Source organism: Danio aesculapii, chromosome 3 (genome assembly GCF_903798145.1).
Source record: "Danio aesculapii chromosome 3, fDanAes4.1, whole genome shotgun sequence".
NCBI lineage: Eukaryota > Metazoa > Chordata > Actinopteri > Cypriniformes > Danionidae > Danio > Danio aesculapii.
In genome coordinates, this window is record NC_079437.1 from 3237322 (window position 1) to 3256322 (window position 19001).

General features: G+C 37.4%; 1 protein-coding gene and 2 long non-coding RNA genes across 3 annotated transcripts; all 3 read left to right on the top strand.

Moving 5' to 3' along the window:
- The first annotated feature begins 1750 nt into the window (after nucleotides 1-1750).
- On the top strand, nucleotides 1751-6516 carry LOC130220683 (uncharacterized). The gene is made up of 3 exons (XR_008836217.1): nucleotides 1751-1830; nucleotides 2598-2688; nucleotides 6324-6516. It is a non-coding gene; the product is annotated as an uncharacterized LOC130220683 (long non-coding RNA).
- A 1420-nt stretch (nucleotides 6517-7936) lies between these two features.
- LOC130216680 (gastrula zinc finger protein XlCGF57.1-like) lies at nucleotides 7937-10040 on the top strand. The gene is made up of 2 exons (XM_056448565.1): nucleotides 7937-7974; nucleotides 8691-10040. Exons 1-2 carry the CDS (start codon nucleotides 7937-7939, stop codon nucleotides 9811-9813), a joined length of 1161 nt encoding a protein of 386 aa, XP_056304540.1. The 3' UTR covers nucleotides 9814-10040.
- A 12-nt stretch (nucleotides 10041-10052) lies between these two features.
- On the top strand, nucleotides 10053-13825 carry LOC130220684 (uncharacterized). The gene is made up of 3 exons (XR_008836218.1): nucleotides 10053-11832; nucleotides 12686-13067; nucleotides 13236-13825. It is a non-coding gene; the product is annotated as an uncharacterized LOC130220684 (long non-coding RNA).
- Nucleotides 13826-19001: the final 5176 nt, after the last annotated feature.

The window sequence follows — 19001 nt, forward strand, 5'->3', positions numbered from 1 at the left end:
CACTTCTCATATGCTTATTTCACGCGGCCGCCATTTTAAAGAACCACAGCGAGGCTGCGGTGGGAATAAACCCAGAAGAATAAGATCAGCACTGTAAACATTGCAGTAACATGCTGTGTACTACAAATCTTCAGCTGTTGCCAAGATTTAAAAAAGCAGATATGGTGTGAACATTTCACTTTAATGTCATTCAGTAAGATTCATTTAAAGAATTAAAGCATATTGGGCATCAAACAACATCACAATCTCTTTAAGAGTAATACGCTTAAGTGTCCTCTTAGGCTTTAGTTCATGGGACCAGGTAAACACCATGGGGGCTTCCCTGCTTCAGCCAATGTAACCGGGTGAGTGCTAAAACAATGCAGTCCTCTGTAGCACACCCTCGTGTTGTCTGTAATAGTGTTGTACTGGTACTGACGTTTTAAAAACGTCAATTTCACTAACATTTAAGCGCCGCTGAGCACGTTCATAAACACTACTGATTTGCCATAGTGTTCACCAGTGCTCAACAGAAATGACTGTGATTGGCCGTGAAGGTCATCAGCTCACCGCTCTTCTCCCAGTGCAAACATGGATACTGGAGTGTGCAGCAACCGCGAAGATCAGTCGAGTCATCAAGCAGATCGCCCGTCTGCGTTTGCGCTTGGTAAACAGTGGTGGGTGAACTGATGACCTCCTTGGCCAATCACAATAATTTCTGTTGAGCTCGTGAACACAATGGCAAACCAGCGCTGTTTAACGGGAAATGTTTTTTTTTTTTTAAACTCAGTACCGAAATTCAGTATCGTAACAAGTCTAACAGTGAAAGAATCAGCTTATTAACTTGAGTTTGATAAATGGCATCTAAAACGTGTGTTTGGGAAAGAAAACGTTAGCTAACTAGTGCCATTTCCCTTAACATAGCTGAAAATGAGGTCTGATATCCCTTTTTATTTTCACCATTCATTCAGAAGGGACCTTCGGGTCACTCGGAAGACGGTGAAAGTATAAACTTGTGTCGCTTTCTCTTCGTTGATAAGATATACAGCCAGGTACACAACATTGCTATGTAACTCCAAGCGATACTTCCGGGTTTCTTCCCACCACAGCCTTGATTTCGCTTTTAAAAATGGCGGCTGTGTGAAATCAGTCTAGGGGCATCTGAAGTAAAATTATAAAATAAGAGCCCTTCAAACCTCACACAAAACACTGTTTGGCCCTGATTAAATATATATATATATATAGTTTATATATATAGGCCAGTTTGACCGCAGATTGATTGTATACATTACTACAGTGTCAACTAAACACTTCTCATGGGTATATGATTTTTTCCTTATTTATGTTTCTTATCTTCTTTATCAGTTCATATTTTCAGAGTGTATCACACAAAACCAAGATAAAGGTATTGAGGTGCAAATTTCACGCTATCCTGACTGAAATATAACATTAGCTCTGACTCTGTTACATGAAAGCAAGTTCAAAATTAAGCTAATGCTAAGCTAAATTAAGTTACTACATTCTAAAACGCTTAACGTAGTTTAAACTTTTTTTTTTAAAGAAAATATAAAGTCAACCCAAAACACTTGATAATAGGTGCACTCCCAAAACAAACCACTTACTATTTCTCCTGACTGAATACCCGCAATTCTTCTGAACCTACAGACAGCCAATCATCTTTCTCAGAGCCACCTACAGGCAGCCAATCAGCTTTCGCTGATCAGCGTGCTGGCAAATATCCCGCCCACGGCGCTTATTCTGAGGCGGAGATCGGAGAGAGCTGAGCTTTGCAGTTTGATGATTAATTGCGTTAATTCCTCTCATGTTACGGGTGTTGTTCGTCTATTCAGAGTAAGTGTATGATATCTGACCATAGTAGCGTTCGCAGACTTGCGGGAATTATCTTCCGCTTTGAACTGCTGTAACATATGTGGTCAATGCTAATATACTCTCTTGTTTTTAGCTCGATGCTACGCTGTAAACACTCTTGTAATGTCTTACTCACGGGTTATCTGGACACCTTTCATTTGTACCTCCATCTAATTCATTCACTAAGACGTAGTTTAATGCTGATTATATTGAATATTGACTTTATAACTGAACATATGCTTGTGTAAACTGAGACGCAAACACTTTATTCTGCAGTAAAACATAATTTGGGATTAGTATAATAATATAAAACACTTAATTCATTAAAATATTGAGAGATAAATGTAAACAATCAGAGACATGATCACGCTGCACACATGAGATGTAGAATCGGCCACTCAAGACTTACACGTACATTTATTGAACAGGGAAGAAACGCGTATTTGTAGCTTGTGTAAGAATATTTTGATGATAAAACATATTTTAATAGGATGCATTTATAAAATGATATTAGAGTGTTTTAATTCAGGAAATATTTTGGGGAAAATGTTTTAAAAATGTGTTTTCTGGAGGAATTTTACAATATTTATCATTGATCAGACTGAAAGACTTTATAAGACTTTTCATCATTGTTGTTTGTATGTTTTTAATACAGTTAATGATGTTTAGGAAACAGTTATGGTTGTAAATTATATACTGAATATTTAATGCAAGTGTTTCTGTTATCAATTCTGGAATATTCCCACCAGGCTCAAGTGAAGAGTTTACTGAAGGACAGCGAGAACATGAGTGATCCAGAACCCTGCAGAATTAAACATGAAGATACTGAACAACAAATAGGTTGGTGTTTATTCCTGATTCTTCATTAATAAGCCTGAAGAACAATAATGATCAACAGCCTTATCTGAGTTCTTGAACAAGCACAAGAAACAAATGATTTTATATAAAGACAGAGAAAAGTAAATCCACTTTCTATTCACAAGGTAATAAATAGGGTCTGAAGCTCAGGTGGCTTTTAATTGATCAAATGGTAAGTAAAAGGAGATTTGTTAAACATTTAACCCTCCGGGGTCTAAGGAGACGTGTTGACATTCCCTGACATGTGTACTGTTTTCATTTTCTTATAAATATACTGGTTATATAATATATATTTAAGTCTAATATATTAAGGCTAAAGTCTGAAGTCTGTATTAAGCACAAACTGCTACAATAATGTGCAAGCAGCATGTGTGTGTTATTTTTGAGAAAATATGGATATGCATGTTACTTTTACTTTTAAAATCACAGAAACAAAGCTAAACAGCAGGTCATAAATGTGTTTATACAGCTTTTTAAACTAATTGATAATGGTTAGAGTTTTTGCCACCAGATGATCTGAAAATCACCCTGTTTGCTCATTCACTTTAAACAATATATTGATTTACATCAGATAAGACACTTTTTTTTTGCTATAACGTCTATGCGTGGGTGGGTCTGTATCATGAATATTGATGGACATTTCTCACCTTGACAACACCAGCTTCTAATGGGCCGTCAGTGTAATATACCAGGGTATACCGAGGCCTTGAGAGTAAATGAGGATTCTGCAATTCAGAAACGACTATATTAATATTAGCAGTCACTAATAATGATACTGCTCTGTCACGAGACAACAAAAAATGTTTTTGCAAACTTGGTTGTGTTTATGGGGTGCAAAAGTTAAAGTCTAGATTGGATAGGCAGACAACCGGAAGTGCAATATGCACGTTAATATAGCAGCATTTTTAATGATACTTTATAACAATAATTAATATTTTGACTACTGTGACGGTTGGGTTTAGGGTTAGGGGGTAGGGGGTAGGGTAGACGTTAAAAAATACAATTTATTGGGTAACTTAATAGATAACATAATACTCTGTACAACTATTGTTTTTACGTTAATGTAACGGTTGGGTTTATACTGTGTTCACACCAGACGCACGGATATATCACGCTATTCACGCGTAACTAGGTGCGTGAACATTTGAGTTTACTTGCTTCATTCAAGTAAAATCCGCTTAAGAACAGATGCGGATTCGGGTCATGGGCAGGGCTTCTGTCTGCCCGGTGACTGTAGCCTAGTTGCTAAATGGCTAACATGGATTTTTTTTTGAGAGAATAACTGTGTTTATATGCTTTATAAAGACTAAAAAACAGCTTCGATTCATTTGGAGCCGTGTCTGAGTCCACTAGATAATAAGATAATAATAAAATAATAATTCTAAATAAATAATATAAACAATTCTCGTTAACTTCCGGCTGCATCCATATCCAATCTAGCAACAACCAGTGCAAAACAGTGTGTGCTCATGCTTTATTTGTAAAATATCACCTTATTTTTACCTTAATTTTATACTGCTACTCAGCTAGCTTGAAAACAACTACCATATTTCCTGGTTCCTCTGAAGATCTGCCTTCAGTGGGCTCTGATTGGTCAGCTAATGCTGAGTTCAGACTGCACGGTTTTCAGAATAGTCGTGCGTTTGACGTTTTCCCACCACATGACTATCTGGGGTAGCGTTCATCGCTGCTTTGTTTACACTGCAAGATGGATTGATGACAGGGGGTTTCACTCTGCATCACTTTAGAATAAGAAGAATCGTCTTGGTCTCAGTCCACAAACTACGTCTCACAAGTGACATGGAAACATCTCAAGGTCACGTAGTATATATTTTTGTTATTAACTACATTATGAAAAAGAAGCCTTTTAATGGGCTAGAAAATATTTTGCTGGCCTGGCTTTAAAGGGAATTAGCAATTTCTCAACCTTTTTTTCTTTTTCGACCCGGTTGTGGTTTTCTCAGATGACATGTCACACAGACACGGGTGCTCCTGCCATACTTCCACTAGTTTTTCCTCCATTTCTTGGGTCCAAATAGACCTTAAAAAGAAGCCCTTTTAACTTCTCCCCCAACCTCCCGCTGCAGATACCCATACTCGTGGATGCTGCTCTCTCATTGGCTGTAGGTAATCAAGATGTTGTTTTCAGTCAGAACACATTTCAGACATTGGCAAAGGCTCCAGATAATTTAGCATGCCAAATATCTCATGGGCAACTCCTCAGCGTTTCTCTCAGATCATGTCTTTGATAGTTCACACTGTGTGATTGTTACTCACGTGAATGAGCACTGATTTGCCTGTGATTTCAGGCATTTCTCAGCAATTTCTCAAAACCTGTCAAAATTGGGGCTAAAATCATGCCATCTGAACTCTTCATTTGCCACAACAACAGCAGCAATCAAGTGTTTTCGTCTGTTACAGCACTTTGGAGGACTTTGGGCCACTCCTCTTTTCAGAATTGTTTTTCCACCACATTGTAGTGGTTTCGAGCATGAACCGCCTGTTTAAGGTCATGCCACAGCGTCTCAATGGGATTCAGGTCAGGACGTTGACTAGGCCACTCCAAAGTGTTTATTTAGTTTTTCTTCAGCCATTCAGAAGTCCACTTGCTGGTGTGCTTTGGATCATTGTCCTGCTGCAGAAGTTGGCTTCAGCTTGAGGTCACTAACAGATGGCCAGACGTTCTCCTTTAGGATATTTTGTGGGTGATATCATAATTTCAGTGTGATATCACCATCACACTGCCACCATTTTACTGTTGGTATAATGTTCATTTTCTGATGTGCAGTGTTACTCTTATGCCACACATAATGGCACAGAAACCTTGCAAAAAAGTTCAACCTTTGTCAGTCCACAGAGTATTTTTCCAAAAGTCTTGGGAAATTATCAAGATGTTTTCTGGCAAACAGAAGCTTTCATGTTCGTTCAGGTCAGCAGGGGTTTTCTTATTGTAACTCTGCGTAAAGTCAGCACTTTGACTAGGCCACTCCAAAAATGTTTTAGTTTTTCTTCAGCCATTCAGAAGTGCACTTGCTAGTGTGCTTTGGGTAATTGTCTTGCTGCAGAACCCAAGTTGGCTTCAGTGGTTTTCTTATTGGAACTCTGCTATACATTTTTGCCCAGTTTCTTTCCTATAGTGGAGTCATGAACACGCTCCTTAACTGAGGCAAGTGGGGCCTTTTTGATTGTTGGGTGTTTTCCCAGTTGAGAAGGGGGACAATTTGTCATTTTTTTTTTCTGTGGATTATTAGTTGGCCATATTAACCCTTATATAGGCCTGTGCAAAAACATTTTGGGCTGTTATATAGAGTTCTATGGAGTAACACAGCAAATTATAGTGTGCGTGCAGAAATACACTGAGAGCTGAGGTGATTCTTTTTTCTAAAACATATCAAGGTAAGTGTTCGAATGTTTGTCTTACACACACACACACACACACACTATACTCTATATAAAAGGTAGAAACTAAGCTTTTTATTGCATTGTAACTGATGATCAACAGAATTAATATCAAAATGACAGCTGATGTAGCCAATGTTTTTAGCGCCTTTTGACTTCAGCTTTTGATGACCGTTTTAAAGACTTAATAAAAACCTGTTTTTTTATTTTTATTTCAGACCTAATTGAAGAAAATGTGGTGAGTAAAGAGGAGGAACATCATATCAAAGTTGAAGAAAAAAATCATTTACAGACTTACGGTATTTTAAAAACGAGAGACAAGAGTCATTTCACCTGCAGTCACTGTGGAAAGAGTTGTAGAGGAAAAGGCAATCTTAAGATTCACATGAGGATCCACACTGGAGAGAAACCATTGACATTGTAAAATATCACCTTATTTTTACCTTAATTTTATACTGCTACTCAGCTAGCTTGAAAACAACTACCATATTTCCTGGTTCCTCTGAAGATCTGCCTTCAGTGGGCTCTGATTGGTCAGCTAATGCTGAGTTCAGACTGCATGGTTTTCAGAATAGTCGTGTGTATGACGTTTTCCCACCACATGACTATCTGGGGTAGCGTTCATCGCTGCTTTGTTTACACTGCAAGATGGATTGATGACAGGGGGTTTCACACTGCATGACTTTAAAATAAGAAGAATCGTCTTGGTGTCAGTCCACAAACTACGTCTCACAAGTGACATGGAAACATCTCAAGGTCACGTAGTATATATTTTTGTTATTAACTACATTATGAAAAAGAAGCCTTTTAATGGGCTAGAAAATATTTTGCTGGCCTGGCTTTAAAGGGAATTAGCAATTTCTCAACCTTTTTTTCTTTTTCGACCCGGTTGTGGTTTTCTCAGATGACATGTCACACAGACACGGGTGCTCCTGCCATACTTCCACTAGTTTTTCCTCCATTTCTTGGGTCCAAATAGACCTTAAAAAGAAGCCCTTTTAACTTCTCCCCCAACCTCCCGCTGCAGATACCCATACTCGTGGATGCTGCTCTCTCATTGGCTGTAGGTAATCAAGATGTTGTTTTCAGTCAGAACACATTTCAGACATTGGCAAAGGCTCCAGATAATTTAGCATGCCAAATATCTCATGGGCAACTCCTCAGCGTTTCTCTCAGATCATGTCTTTGATAGTTCACACTGTGTGATTGTTACTCACGTGAATGAGCACTGATTTGCCTGTGATTTCAGGCATTTCTCAGCAATTTCTCAAAACCTGTCAAAATTGGGGCTAAAATCATGCCATCTGAACTCTTCATTTGCCACAACAACAGCAGCAATCAAGTGTTTTCGTCTGTTACAGCACTTTGGAGGACTTTGGGCCACTCCTCTTTTCAGAATTGTTTTTCCACCACATTGTAGTGGTTTCGAGCATGAACCGCCTGTTTAAGGTCATGCCACAGCGTCTCAATGGGATTCAGGTCAGGACGTTGACTAGGCCACTCCAAAGTGTTTATTTAGTTTTTCTTCAGCCATTCAGAAGTCCACTTGCTGGTGTGCTTTGGATCATTGTCCTGCTGCAGAAGTTGGCTTCAGCTTGAGGTCACTAACAGATGGCCAGACGTTCTCCTTTAGGATATTTTGTGGGTGATATCATAATTTCAGTGTGATATCACCATCACACTGCCACCATTTTACTGTTGGTATAATGTTCATTTTCTGATGTGCAGTGTTACTCTTATGCCACACATAATGGCACAGAAACCTTGCAAAAAAGTTCAACCTTTGTCAGTCCACAGAGTATTTTTCCAAAAGTCTTGGGAAATTATCAAGATGTTTTCTGGCAAACAGAAGCTTTCATGTTCGTTCAGGTCAGCAGGGGTTTTCTTATTGTAACTCTGCGTAAAGTCAGCACTTTGACTAGGCCACTCCAAAAATGTTTTAGTTTTTCTTCAGCCATTCAGAAGTGCACTTGCTAGTGTGCTTTGGGTAATTGTCTTGCTGCAGAACCCAAGTTGGCTTCAGTGGTTTTCTTATTGGAACTCTGCTATACATTTTTGCCCAGTTTCTTTCCTATAGTGGAGTCATGAACACGCTCCTTAACTGAGGCAAGTGGGGCCTTTTTGATTGTTGGGTGTTTTCCCAGTTGAGAAGGGGGACAATTTGTCATTTTTTTTTTCTGTGGATTATTAGTTGGCCATATTAACCCTTATATAGGCCTGTGCAAAAACATTTTGGGCTGTTATATAGAGTTCTATGGAGTAACACAGCAAATTATAGTGTGCGTGCAGAAATACACTGAGAGCTGAGGTGATTCTTTTTTCTAAAACATATCAAGGTAAGTGTTCGAATGTTTGTCTTACACACACACACACACACACACACACACACACACACACACACACACACTATACTCTATATAAAAGGTAGAAACTAAGCTTTTTATTGCATTGTAACTGATGATCAACAGAATTAATATCAAAATGACAGCTGATGTAGCCAATGTTTTTAGCGCCTTTTGACTTCAGCTTTTGATGACCGTTTTAAAGACTTAATAAAAACCTGTTTTTTATTTTATTTCAGACCTAATTGAAGAAAATGTGGTGAGTAAAGAGGAGGAACATCATATCAAAGTTGAAGAAAAAAATCATTTACAGACTTACGGTATTTTAAAAACGAGAGACAAGAGTCATTTCACCTGCAGTCACTGTGGAAAGAGTTGTAGAGGAAAAGGCAATCTTAAGATTCACATGAGGATCCACACTGGAGAGAAACCATTGACATGCACTCAGTGTGGGAAGATTTTCAGACATAAATCAACCCTTATTAAACACAAGAAAATCCACACTGGAGAGAAACCATTCACATGCACTCAGTGTGGAAAATGTTTCAGCCAGTCATCACAATTTAATCAACACAAGAGAATCCACACCGGAGAGAAACCATTTACATGCACTCAGTGTGGGACAAGGTTCAGTCGATCTTCAAACCTTAAACTACACATGAAGATCCACACTGGAGAGAAACCATTCACCTGCACTCAGTGTGGGAAGAGTTTCAGACAATTATCAAGACTTAATAAACACAAGAAAGTTCACACTGGAGAGAAACCATTCACTTGCACTGAGTGTGGGAAGAGTTTCATCTTCTCATCAAGTCTTAATAAACACAAGAAAATCCATACTGGAGAAAAACCATTCACTTGCACCCAGTGTGGGAAGAGTTTCAGCGTCTCATCAAACCTTAATAGACACATGAAGATCCACACTGGAGAGAAACCATTCACATGTTCTCAGTGTGGGAGGAGTTTCAGCATCTCGTCAAACCTTCATCAACATATGAAAGTCCACACTGGAGAGAAACCATTTACATGTTCTCAGTGTGGGAAGAGCTTTAGCCAGTTATCACAACTTAATCAACACATGATCATCCACACAGGAGAAAAACCATTCACATGTTCTCAGTGTGGGAAAAGCTTCAGCCAATCTTCACACCTTAAACTACACATTAATGTCCACACTGGAGAGAGACCATACACATGCACTCAATGTGGGAAGAGTTTCAGCCAACCATCCAACCTTAATCAACACCTAAGGATCCACACTGGAGAGAAACCATACACATGTTCTCAGTGTGGGAAGAGTTTCAGCCATTCATCATCGATTAATCAACACATGAAGATCCACACTGGAGTAGGCATGGGACGATAACCGTTTTCAAGGTATGCCGCAGTTTGGAAAAGTCAAGGTTTTAAAACCACCAAAATTTTCTGCTATACCATTCCTATTGTGTTGACCTTATTCTTGAACGTGGAAGTGTGCTCGTTTTTGCGATTGTTTAGAACTTCCGATTCAGCTGCCTATGGGAGAAATGACTAGGAATAATAAATGTCAGAAATCAGTCAAACTACTTGCTCTACATACAAGGGTTTGCATGACTATACATAACTGCATCACCGCATTACCGCCATAATGACATGTCAACCGCGGTGATGTGGTTATTACCGTCATCACCGTCCTTTATAAAGCTCGGGAGTCTACGTCACGGCGAGTTGCATTCGCCGAGCACAGATGCAGAGGGGGCGGATCCGGAGAGGATCAAATAAATGAACATGTTTAGCCATAACAGACGGTATTACCGAGCTGCCACGAGAAAACCGTTCCAGATATGATTTTCTTCCTTATTTGTAGTGCGAGCACATTAGTTTATTGCTGAGTATGATACAATAAATCAATAGAGATCAATGCGAATCAGGTTCTTATCCTGAATACACAAAAATCTTTACACTGTTTTGACACATTCACCTTTTCTATAGTTCATTTATTTTTGCTTGTAAAACTTTCAGGATTCTATTATTTTGTCATATATAAAGGCAATAATAATAATAATAATAATAATAATTTTTATTGTCTCCCGTCTTTTTTTTAAGCCAAGGTTTTTTTTGAGGTAATACCTTCAACTTCCCGCGCCAGAGAGAGGGACAATCTATTGTAGTTTAGGGGGAGGGGGATTTTAATTTGTGTCTTATTATTATTATTATTATTATTATTTTTATTATTATTTAAATCTTAGGTTTCAGTACTTGTTATATTGAAAATTACATATAATGTCCAATAAAACATGCACGAACACGGGTTTAATTAAAAGACAAATGCAAAAACACGCAAATGTTTAAAGTGATGGCCTACTTCTCTAATGTGGTAAAGGCTATTATTTACAGGTAACGACATTGTGCGAAAAATGGCCACGAGTCTAATTTTAGTGTCTTAGGCAAATACTTTGTCGCCAATATGGGCGCATTTTGGCTTTGAGCCAGATGACAAGGGGCAGCCCAAGAATTTAGACGAAGTAACCTGCCGTATTTGTTAAAAACAAATTTCCGTCTCGAAAGGAAATACCACAAATCTAACATCGCATCTTCGATTGAACCATCCTCTGGCGTTTGCTGAATTTGGGAGCAGCACAGGTGATAACCCTTCAACCTCAGGCCAGCAGCGACAGTTGAGAGTCTCTGAGGCCTTTGCGAGAGGAGCGAAGTACCAGAGAGACAGCAAACAGTGGCCAGTACTTACTGACTGTGTTACTCGCTATTTGACCGAAGAAATGGTGCCGTTCCGAACGGTTGAAAAGCCAGCATTTAAAGCACTGCTACAGGCTTTTGATAAACAATATATGTACTTCCAGACCGAAAGTATTTCTCTCAAACAGCGATCCCTAAAAAGTACCTGTCAGTGAAGGACAGCATAATACAGGACTTGAAAGTTGTTGATCATTTTTCAGTGACGACTGATATGTGGTCAAGCGTAAACATGATGCCATATATGAGCCTGACCGTGCATTATGTCAACGGGAACTGGGAATTAAAATCAAAATGCCTGGAGACTGTGTTCACTCCAGAAAGCCACACGAGTGAAAACCCTGCAGAAGCCCTCCGGTCCTGCTTTCAAGAGTGGTCCCTGGATGAAAAGAAACTTGTCTGCATTACCACAGACAACGGGGCAAATGTTGTGGCTGCAGTGCGAAAACTTGGGTGGCAATGGCTCAACTGCTTTGGCCATAATCTGCATTTAGCTGTCGCTAATTCAATGAAGACAGAAAAGGAACGCACTGCGCGAGCCATGGGTCTGTGCAGAACATTGGTGACAACTTTCTCGCAGAGCTGGCAAAAGAAGAGAAAACTACAAAAAGAGCAAGCTGAGGCTCTCATGCCCCAACATGCTTTAGTTCTGGTGAGTTGAAAACGTTGAAACTTTAAATGATTTATTATACAGAAATTAAAAACGATAAACTGCAGCATAATTCAGATTAATTTTATCGAAAATTATAGAAGTGATAGACAATGTTATTTTCGATTGTTAATGCATAATTTTTTTTCTAAACATTTTAAACATAATTTTAATAACTCATTTCTAATAACTGATTTATTTTATCTTAGCCCTGATGACAGTACATAATATTTTACCAGATATTTTTCAAGACACTTGTATTCAGCTTAAAGTGACATTTAAAGGCTTAACTAGGGTAATTAGGCAAGTCATTGTATAACGATGGTTTGTTATGTAGACTATCGAAAAAAAATGCTTAAAGGGGCTAATAATTTTGACCTTAAAATGGCTTTTAAAACCTTTTTAAATTGCTATTATTCTGGCCGAAATAAAACAATTGATACTTTCTCCAGAAGAAAAAAATATTATCGGAAATTCTGTGAAAATTTCCTTGCTCTGTTCAACATAATTTTGTAAATATTTAAAAGAGAAATAAGCAAATGGGAGCTAATACTTTTGACTTAAACTGTATAAAAAAAATTAAATAATATATATAATTTTTATTTTTCTTATCTGAGCTAGAGAAATTTTGTTTGTTACGGCAGTTCCAAAAACATCTTGAAACGGAAATTTAAAACAAAATACCGCCAGCTGGAGAAATTAACGTTAGCTTGTTATACGACATAAAAACCCAGATGGCAAAATAACTATACATAAAAATAAGTCGATAGCAAATAAAAATAATAACACAAATAGGCTACTAAATATTTAGCCTACACCAAAGAATAATACAGTTGTTTTAATGTGCTATTCACAGGATTGCCCGACCAGGAGGGGTACGAAGCAAAAAATGGTCGAGCGCGTTCTCGAGCAAATCCCAGCCATTCGAAGGGTGTTGGACAACCGGTGTTCTGCCTCTGTTAAAAAGTGTAAAGACTGTGTGCTGTTCATGTTGGACATTTAAATTAAACCATTTTATATTTTTCATAAAGCATTATTAGTCTAGTATAAGTTTCGTTTTCCTTTCGCTATTGTTTACAAGTATTATGCCGGGACTTTTATTTTGGCGCATTTCCGCCGGACTCTTATTTTGGCGCATTTCCGGCAGTTTCGCGCTTTAGAGAACTGAAAGCAATGGACGGGCAGAGAGCACATAAAGAGTTTCTGTCCTCCTCTGAATCCTGCCGAAAGCATTAGCTGTAAGTTTTTTTTTCTGAATGTTTAATCTGTTTTAGTTTATATTGTAGTATAGTATGTTATGTTTAATATACAATAGAAGATGATTGTGATACATTTTGTGTTGTGAATTGATAATAACTTGTAACATTTGTAACTAATATTCTATATTTCTTTCATTTTATTTATAGTTTTACTCAGTTCAATGGCTACTAAGTTTGTGTCCATACACAATTAAAGGGAGCAAGAAGCTCATATCCTGGCTCTTGAACAGAGTTTGGCTGGCTGTTTATTTATATCACACGCAAGCAATCATACATATAAAGAGAACAGTACAACCGGCATAGCCAATTGATTCCGACGTGGCAGGACATCGAAGTCCTCGAGTCAATTAATGCAGCGCTGAAGAAGGTCACAGATTTTGCAGATGCACTGTCTTCTGAGAAGACAGTTACAGCGTCATCTGTTAAACCTATCCTACAGCTTTTAACAGAGGATCTTTTGCTCCCTACCGAGGAAGACACGCAGTTGACTTGCAACCTAGAAGTCTTGGAGGAAAAATACAGTGCACCTGCAACTCAGCAACTGCTGGCAAAGGCGTCATTCCTTGACCCAAGGTACAGGGACATTAACTTCGAAAATGACGTTGAAGATGCGACCCTTGAGGAGATGCTAGCAGTGCCCGATGAGCTGCGTGATGGCGGGGATGGAGAAGGTGCCAGTTATAGGCCTACCTTAGTGGCTGAGGAGGGAGAAGGAGTATGCGCACCATCAACTCCTCCTCAAAAGCAAACCAAAAAAAATCCTTGCGGACCTGCTTGGACAGAGAAAAGTGCAGTTTTCCAACCCAGTCCCCAAAAGAATCCGTGCATATAATGAAGTCTCCAGATATTTGCAAGAGGAAGCACTTGATCTGCATTCTGATCCGCTGGCATGGTGGCTTGATAATCAGGCCCGATTCCCTCTTCTGTCCAAAGTTGCAAGAAAATATATGACTGTATGCGCAACAAGCACTCCCTCAGAGTGCGTTTTCAGTGCGGCTGGCAACATTGTTACTCCGTTAAGATCGTCGCTAAAACCGAACAAAGTGAACATGTTGGTTTTTCTTGCACGAAACAAGACCGGAAAGTAGAGCAGAACTGCCGATTTACTTTAGCGGTTCGTTTTTGACCAACAGCCGAACAACTTTAGAATACAGACCATGCCACAATGTTTATTTTGGTGTTGCGACTTCAAACTAAAATCCAGAAAAAGATATAAGGCTTTTTGTTGCAATTTTAGTTAAGGTTGTTATTATAAATTTAGCTTTAATAATAAGCGTGTTTAATAATTATAATTTGCTGTTCAGCTTGTTCTTTCTGCGGCTGCAACAATTTATAGACGTTAAATTTATTTAGTTGTTAATATAATTTGTTTATGTTGTTATAATAATAAAAAGGTATATTTGCCGTTTTACTTGATCTGCATTCAATTCGGAATTATACAGATTTAATCATCAGGGGGTGTATGCATGCATATATATATATCTATCTATATATCTATATATCTATATATATATCTATATATCTATATATATATATCTATATATATATATCTATATATATATATCTATATATATATATATATATATATATATATATATATCCAAATTCACTAAAATATTTTTAGGTCTTTGCATAATGATAACTCTGCACAAAAGGATTTCATTTTATGGCCATATAAAACATGTAAGCAAATTAATGCAATATGTAAAAAAACTATATTATTATATGCTTTAATAGCTATACTTAAAAAAAAAAAATCAACATATGCCTTGTCTCATCACGCGCAGCACGTGCGTGAACCGGGAGTGAGACAGAAACTGAAAGCAAAGAAGCTCTCAAATGCTCAAGACATAAACTTTAAAATAATGCCTCATTAAAAACGTTGACGTTTGTAATATAAGATTTCAGCGGAGCATTAATTAAATGCATATTTTCTATGGCGTGCGTGATCGATTTGAGGTAGCCTGCTATTTTTATTTGACGGAAGAAAAAAACATTGGGAAAAAAAACGTGACTTAATCCTTTTTAAGAACCGACATAGACTGAGGTTTTTTTTTTTTTTTTTTTTGTAATCTAAATTTGTCATTTAAGTAAAAAAAAAAAATGAGTGCAGGCCTATTTCATTTTATTCTTTTTATTTAGTCTTGGATATTATTTTTATATGCTGTCAAACAGGTGCGTGAAGATGTTCTGTTAATATGTTCTGTATGCTGTTGTTCCTATGTTAAACTAAATCAGTATTTTAAAATGCAATATTTAATGCGTCAGAGACAAAATAGACATGTAAATGTTTTTAATGAAATAATTCAATATTAACCTCACCGGCAAATGGTTATGGAGTGACGATTGTTGGCTGGGAAGATTAACCTATATATATATATATATATATATATATATATATATATATATTATATATATATTATATATATATATATATATATATATATATATATATATATATATATGACGGTTAACCGCCAAACCGCTTGATTTCTTGCTTTATCACCGCGGTAACAAAAAATCTGTTACCGTCACAGCCCTAGACTATACAGACAAAGCAGAAAAATATAATAATAAATTATCAGTTTGCAACATCAAGCAACAGAACGAGCTGTTTTTAACATATAAAAATGAATGGAAGTAAATGAGACCAGAAGTCTCAAGGCAAAATAATTCAAATGGCTGTGCCCGCTCATACGCGGAGAATAAGGTGAATATGTCAGATTTTTATTTATGTTTTGTTTTTCAGTACAACACTATCTCCAGCAGAAAAGATATCTAAAATGTCTTTTTAAACAGTAAATAAATCAGTGTTTCTGAAACTACTGAAGACAGCAGAAGTCAATGATTCATTTGAGTTATTCAGCCTGACATGTTTACTGCTCCACAATATTATAAATGTTTCTCAAAATATTTTATGTTCAAAGAGGGACAAGTGTTTTGTTTTTTTTACCCAGACATTTAAAAAGAGCATATATTAGAGCAGTAATCACAATACCGTCAAACCATGATATTTTTGTCCAAAGTTATCATACTGTCAGAATCTTATACCAGCCCATGCCTACACTGGAGAAAGACCATTCACATGTTCTCAGTGTGGGAAAAGTTTCAGATGATCAACACACATGAAGAGTAGGCCTGGGCGATATGGCAAAAATGCGAACTCTATTTTTTTTCCATATTGACCAATAAATCAATAAATTTCGACATGAGTTGTTAATGCTTCCAGCTTTAAAAGTTATTATCCCAACAATTCAACAAAAATTAGACGGTTGATTAAATTGCAATTTAAAATATTGTTTATTACCAAAAACAGATGACGCATTTGGCCTTAAATTAAAGCAAATAGAAAAATACATTTAAAAAGACTAATCTGTTTAGGGTCTGGCATTACGAGGTGGATTAAATGTGCTAAACATAAACAAAAATATACACTACAACTTCCAGCAAGTCCAAACTAATTGTGAAACTTTCAGGGTTTTTCAGGTGATGGAATATGCTGGTTGTGTTGCCAGATTTGGTTTTCATAAACCATTGACATACTTTTCTCATACTAAGTTTTTTCTTCTTCTGTCAGATAAACACAGCACGGCTACTAACTCAAATCAATCGCTCTACAGAAAATATGCACTTTGAATGCTCCGCTGTATCACAAACCTCTATCAACATGTTTAATATAAGTCATTATTTTAAAGATTAAGGGCTCTATTTTAACGATTTATACACAAAGTTTAAAGCACATGGCCTTTTTATAAAGCATTAAGGTCTTGTCCGAATCTACTTTTGCTATTTTAAGGATGGAAAAATATGGTCTGCGCCGTGATGCATTGTCTAACATTGTATAAGATGCATTGTATAAGTTATGGGTGTGTTTTGAGCATAAACCAATCGGGAGTCTCATCTCCCATTCCCTTTAAGGGTCAGTTGCGTCGCCATGGTGCATTTGCTATATACATGGCGGACTTTGGAAGTGGAAAAACAGAACGCTTCACTAGCTAGAAAACAGTTATCTGCACAGAGTATCTGCAGCACGAGGATAAAGAATGAGCCTCTTTCATTCAGCCTATTTACTTTCACTTTCTCTTTTGTGGATAAGGAAACGGTGTTGTACACACTCCACTGAAGACATCCATTAGCCTACATATTTCATTTTGTTGGTTAGATGCGAGGATTTATTTCAAAACTATTTCTAATTTGTGTTCATTTTCCAGAAAACAAATAAATGAGCAATAATAAAGCCTGGTTTATACTTCTGTGTCAAGTGATTGGGGTGACCCATGGCCCATGCAATGAAGTGCACGTAGCCGTGCATTTACACTTCTGTGTGCTGTTTGTGTTGCTCTGCAATAACACTTCAGAAACTCAAGCTGGCAGTAGGTGTTTATGTTCCTCTGTGTCGAGTTTCTTCACTGGTGTTTTGTTTTTTCTGAACGCTTCCTTAATATACAAGTGGCTCAAACTCGTTCATTTTGAGGCTGGAAACTGTGGACGTGCAACAGCTTTAATCATAAGGTAAACACAAAACAACAGTCTCCATCTGGAGCTCCTTCACGGGACTCCACACTTGTAAACACTCGCTGTGCCCACACTCGTCAGTGCTTCCAAGCCGACCAATTACAGAGCTTGCACTATACATCGTTGCGACATGTAGTTACATTATTTTAAGAGGTGCACGTCACCGAGGGCTTTGCGACCAAGTATAAATTATTCTTAATGAAGTGTGGTCAAAAACATCAAACACATGTCCTATGCCCCATATGGTCCAAAACAGGTGGACAAATTTATTTTTGTTTAATATAACAAATATAAGTATGCATATAATACTAATGCTAATAATAATAACATTATGCAAATGCAAGTTGTCGTGAATAAACTAAAATGCCCCCCGAGATGAAGAAGGCATGGAGGCAGTGGTTTTTATATTCATGTTGAAAATAATAATTTTTGTAATATTATAATTTTTGTTTTCATTTATTTAGATATTTGTGTAGTGCTGTACATCCTGTGTGTATTAAGCAATGTGGAAGCGGTGGCGCACAACTAACATGCTCAGTACTGGAGTTTTGTGATGCAACAATTACAGTGGAGCATAATTAAATCCTTATTTTTCGTAAAGTGAAACAAACGCTGCGTATTTGACTGCGGTCAGGCCAGCGCCAAGTCAAAAAGAACGGTCATTCTAGCCGCCCAGGTATTTCTGCAGTCGCTCATACACTGTGTATTATGGTAGAGCACTTAAAAACTGAACTGAACACAAAATACTGTCGCTGCTAACGCATGTTTGTCATGATAGATCAGCGTCTCACTGACTGATGATAAAATATTAAATAATAACTAAAAAACAACAAATGAATGCAAACAAATAACCAGAAATTCAAGACTGCTTTATCTGTAATTACAAAATAAAAGCCATTGAATGCTTATAAACACTTCTCATGGGTATATGTTTCTTTTCTTATACATGTTTCTTATCTTCTTTATCAGTTCATATTTTCTGAGTGTATCTCACAACACCAAGATAAAGGTATTGATGTGCAAATTTCACGCTATCCTGACTGAAATATAACGTTAGCGTTAGCTGTTACATGAAAGCAAGTTAAATATTAAGCTAATGCTAAGCTAAATTAAGTTACTACATTCTAAAACGCTTAACGTAGTTTAAACTTTTTTAGGAAATATAAAGTCAACCCAAAACACTTGATAATAGGTGCACTCCCAAAACAAACCACTTACTATTTCTCCTGACTGAATACCCACAATTCTTCTGACCCTAGAGGCAGCCAATCAGCTTTCTCAGAGCCACCTACAGGCAGCCAATCGGCTTTCTCAGAGCCACCTACAGGCAGCCAATCAGCTTTCTCAGAGCCACCTACAGGCAGCCAATCAACTTTCGCTGATCAGCGTGCAGGCAAA

Coding starts and splice junctions, on each gene's coding strand:
- LOC130216680 (XM_056448565.1), top strand. CDS start 7,937: ATGTTTTCTGGCAAACAGAAGCTTTCATGTTCGTTCAG. Junction 7,975..8,690: donor AAGCTTTCATGTTCGTTCAG/GTCAGCAGGGGT, acceptor TATTTCAGACCT/AATTGAAGAAAATGTGGTGA.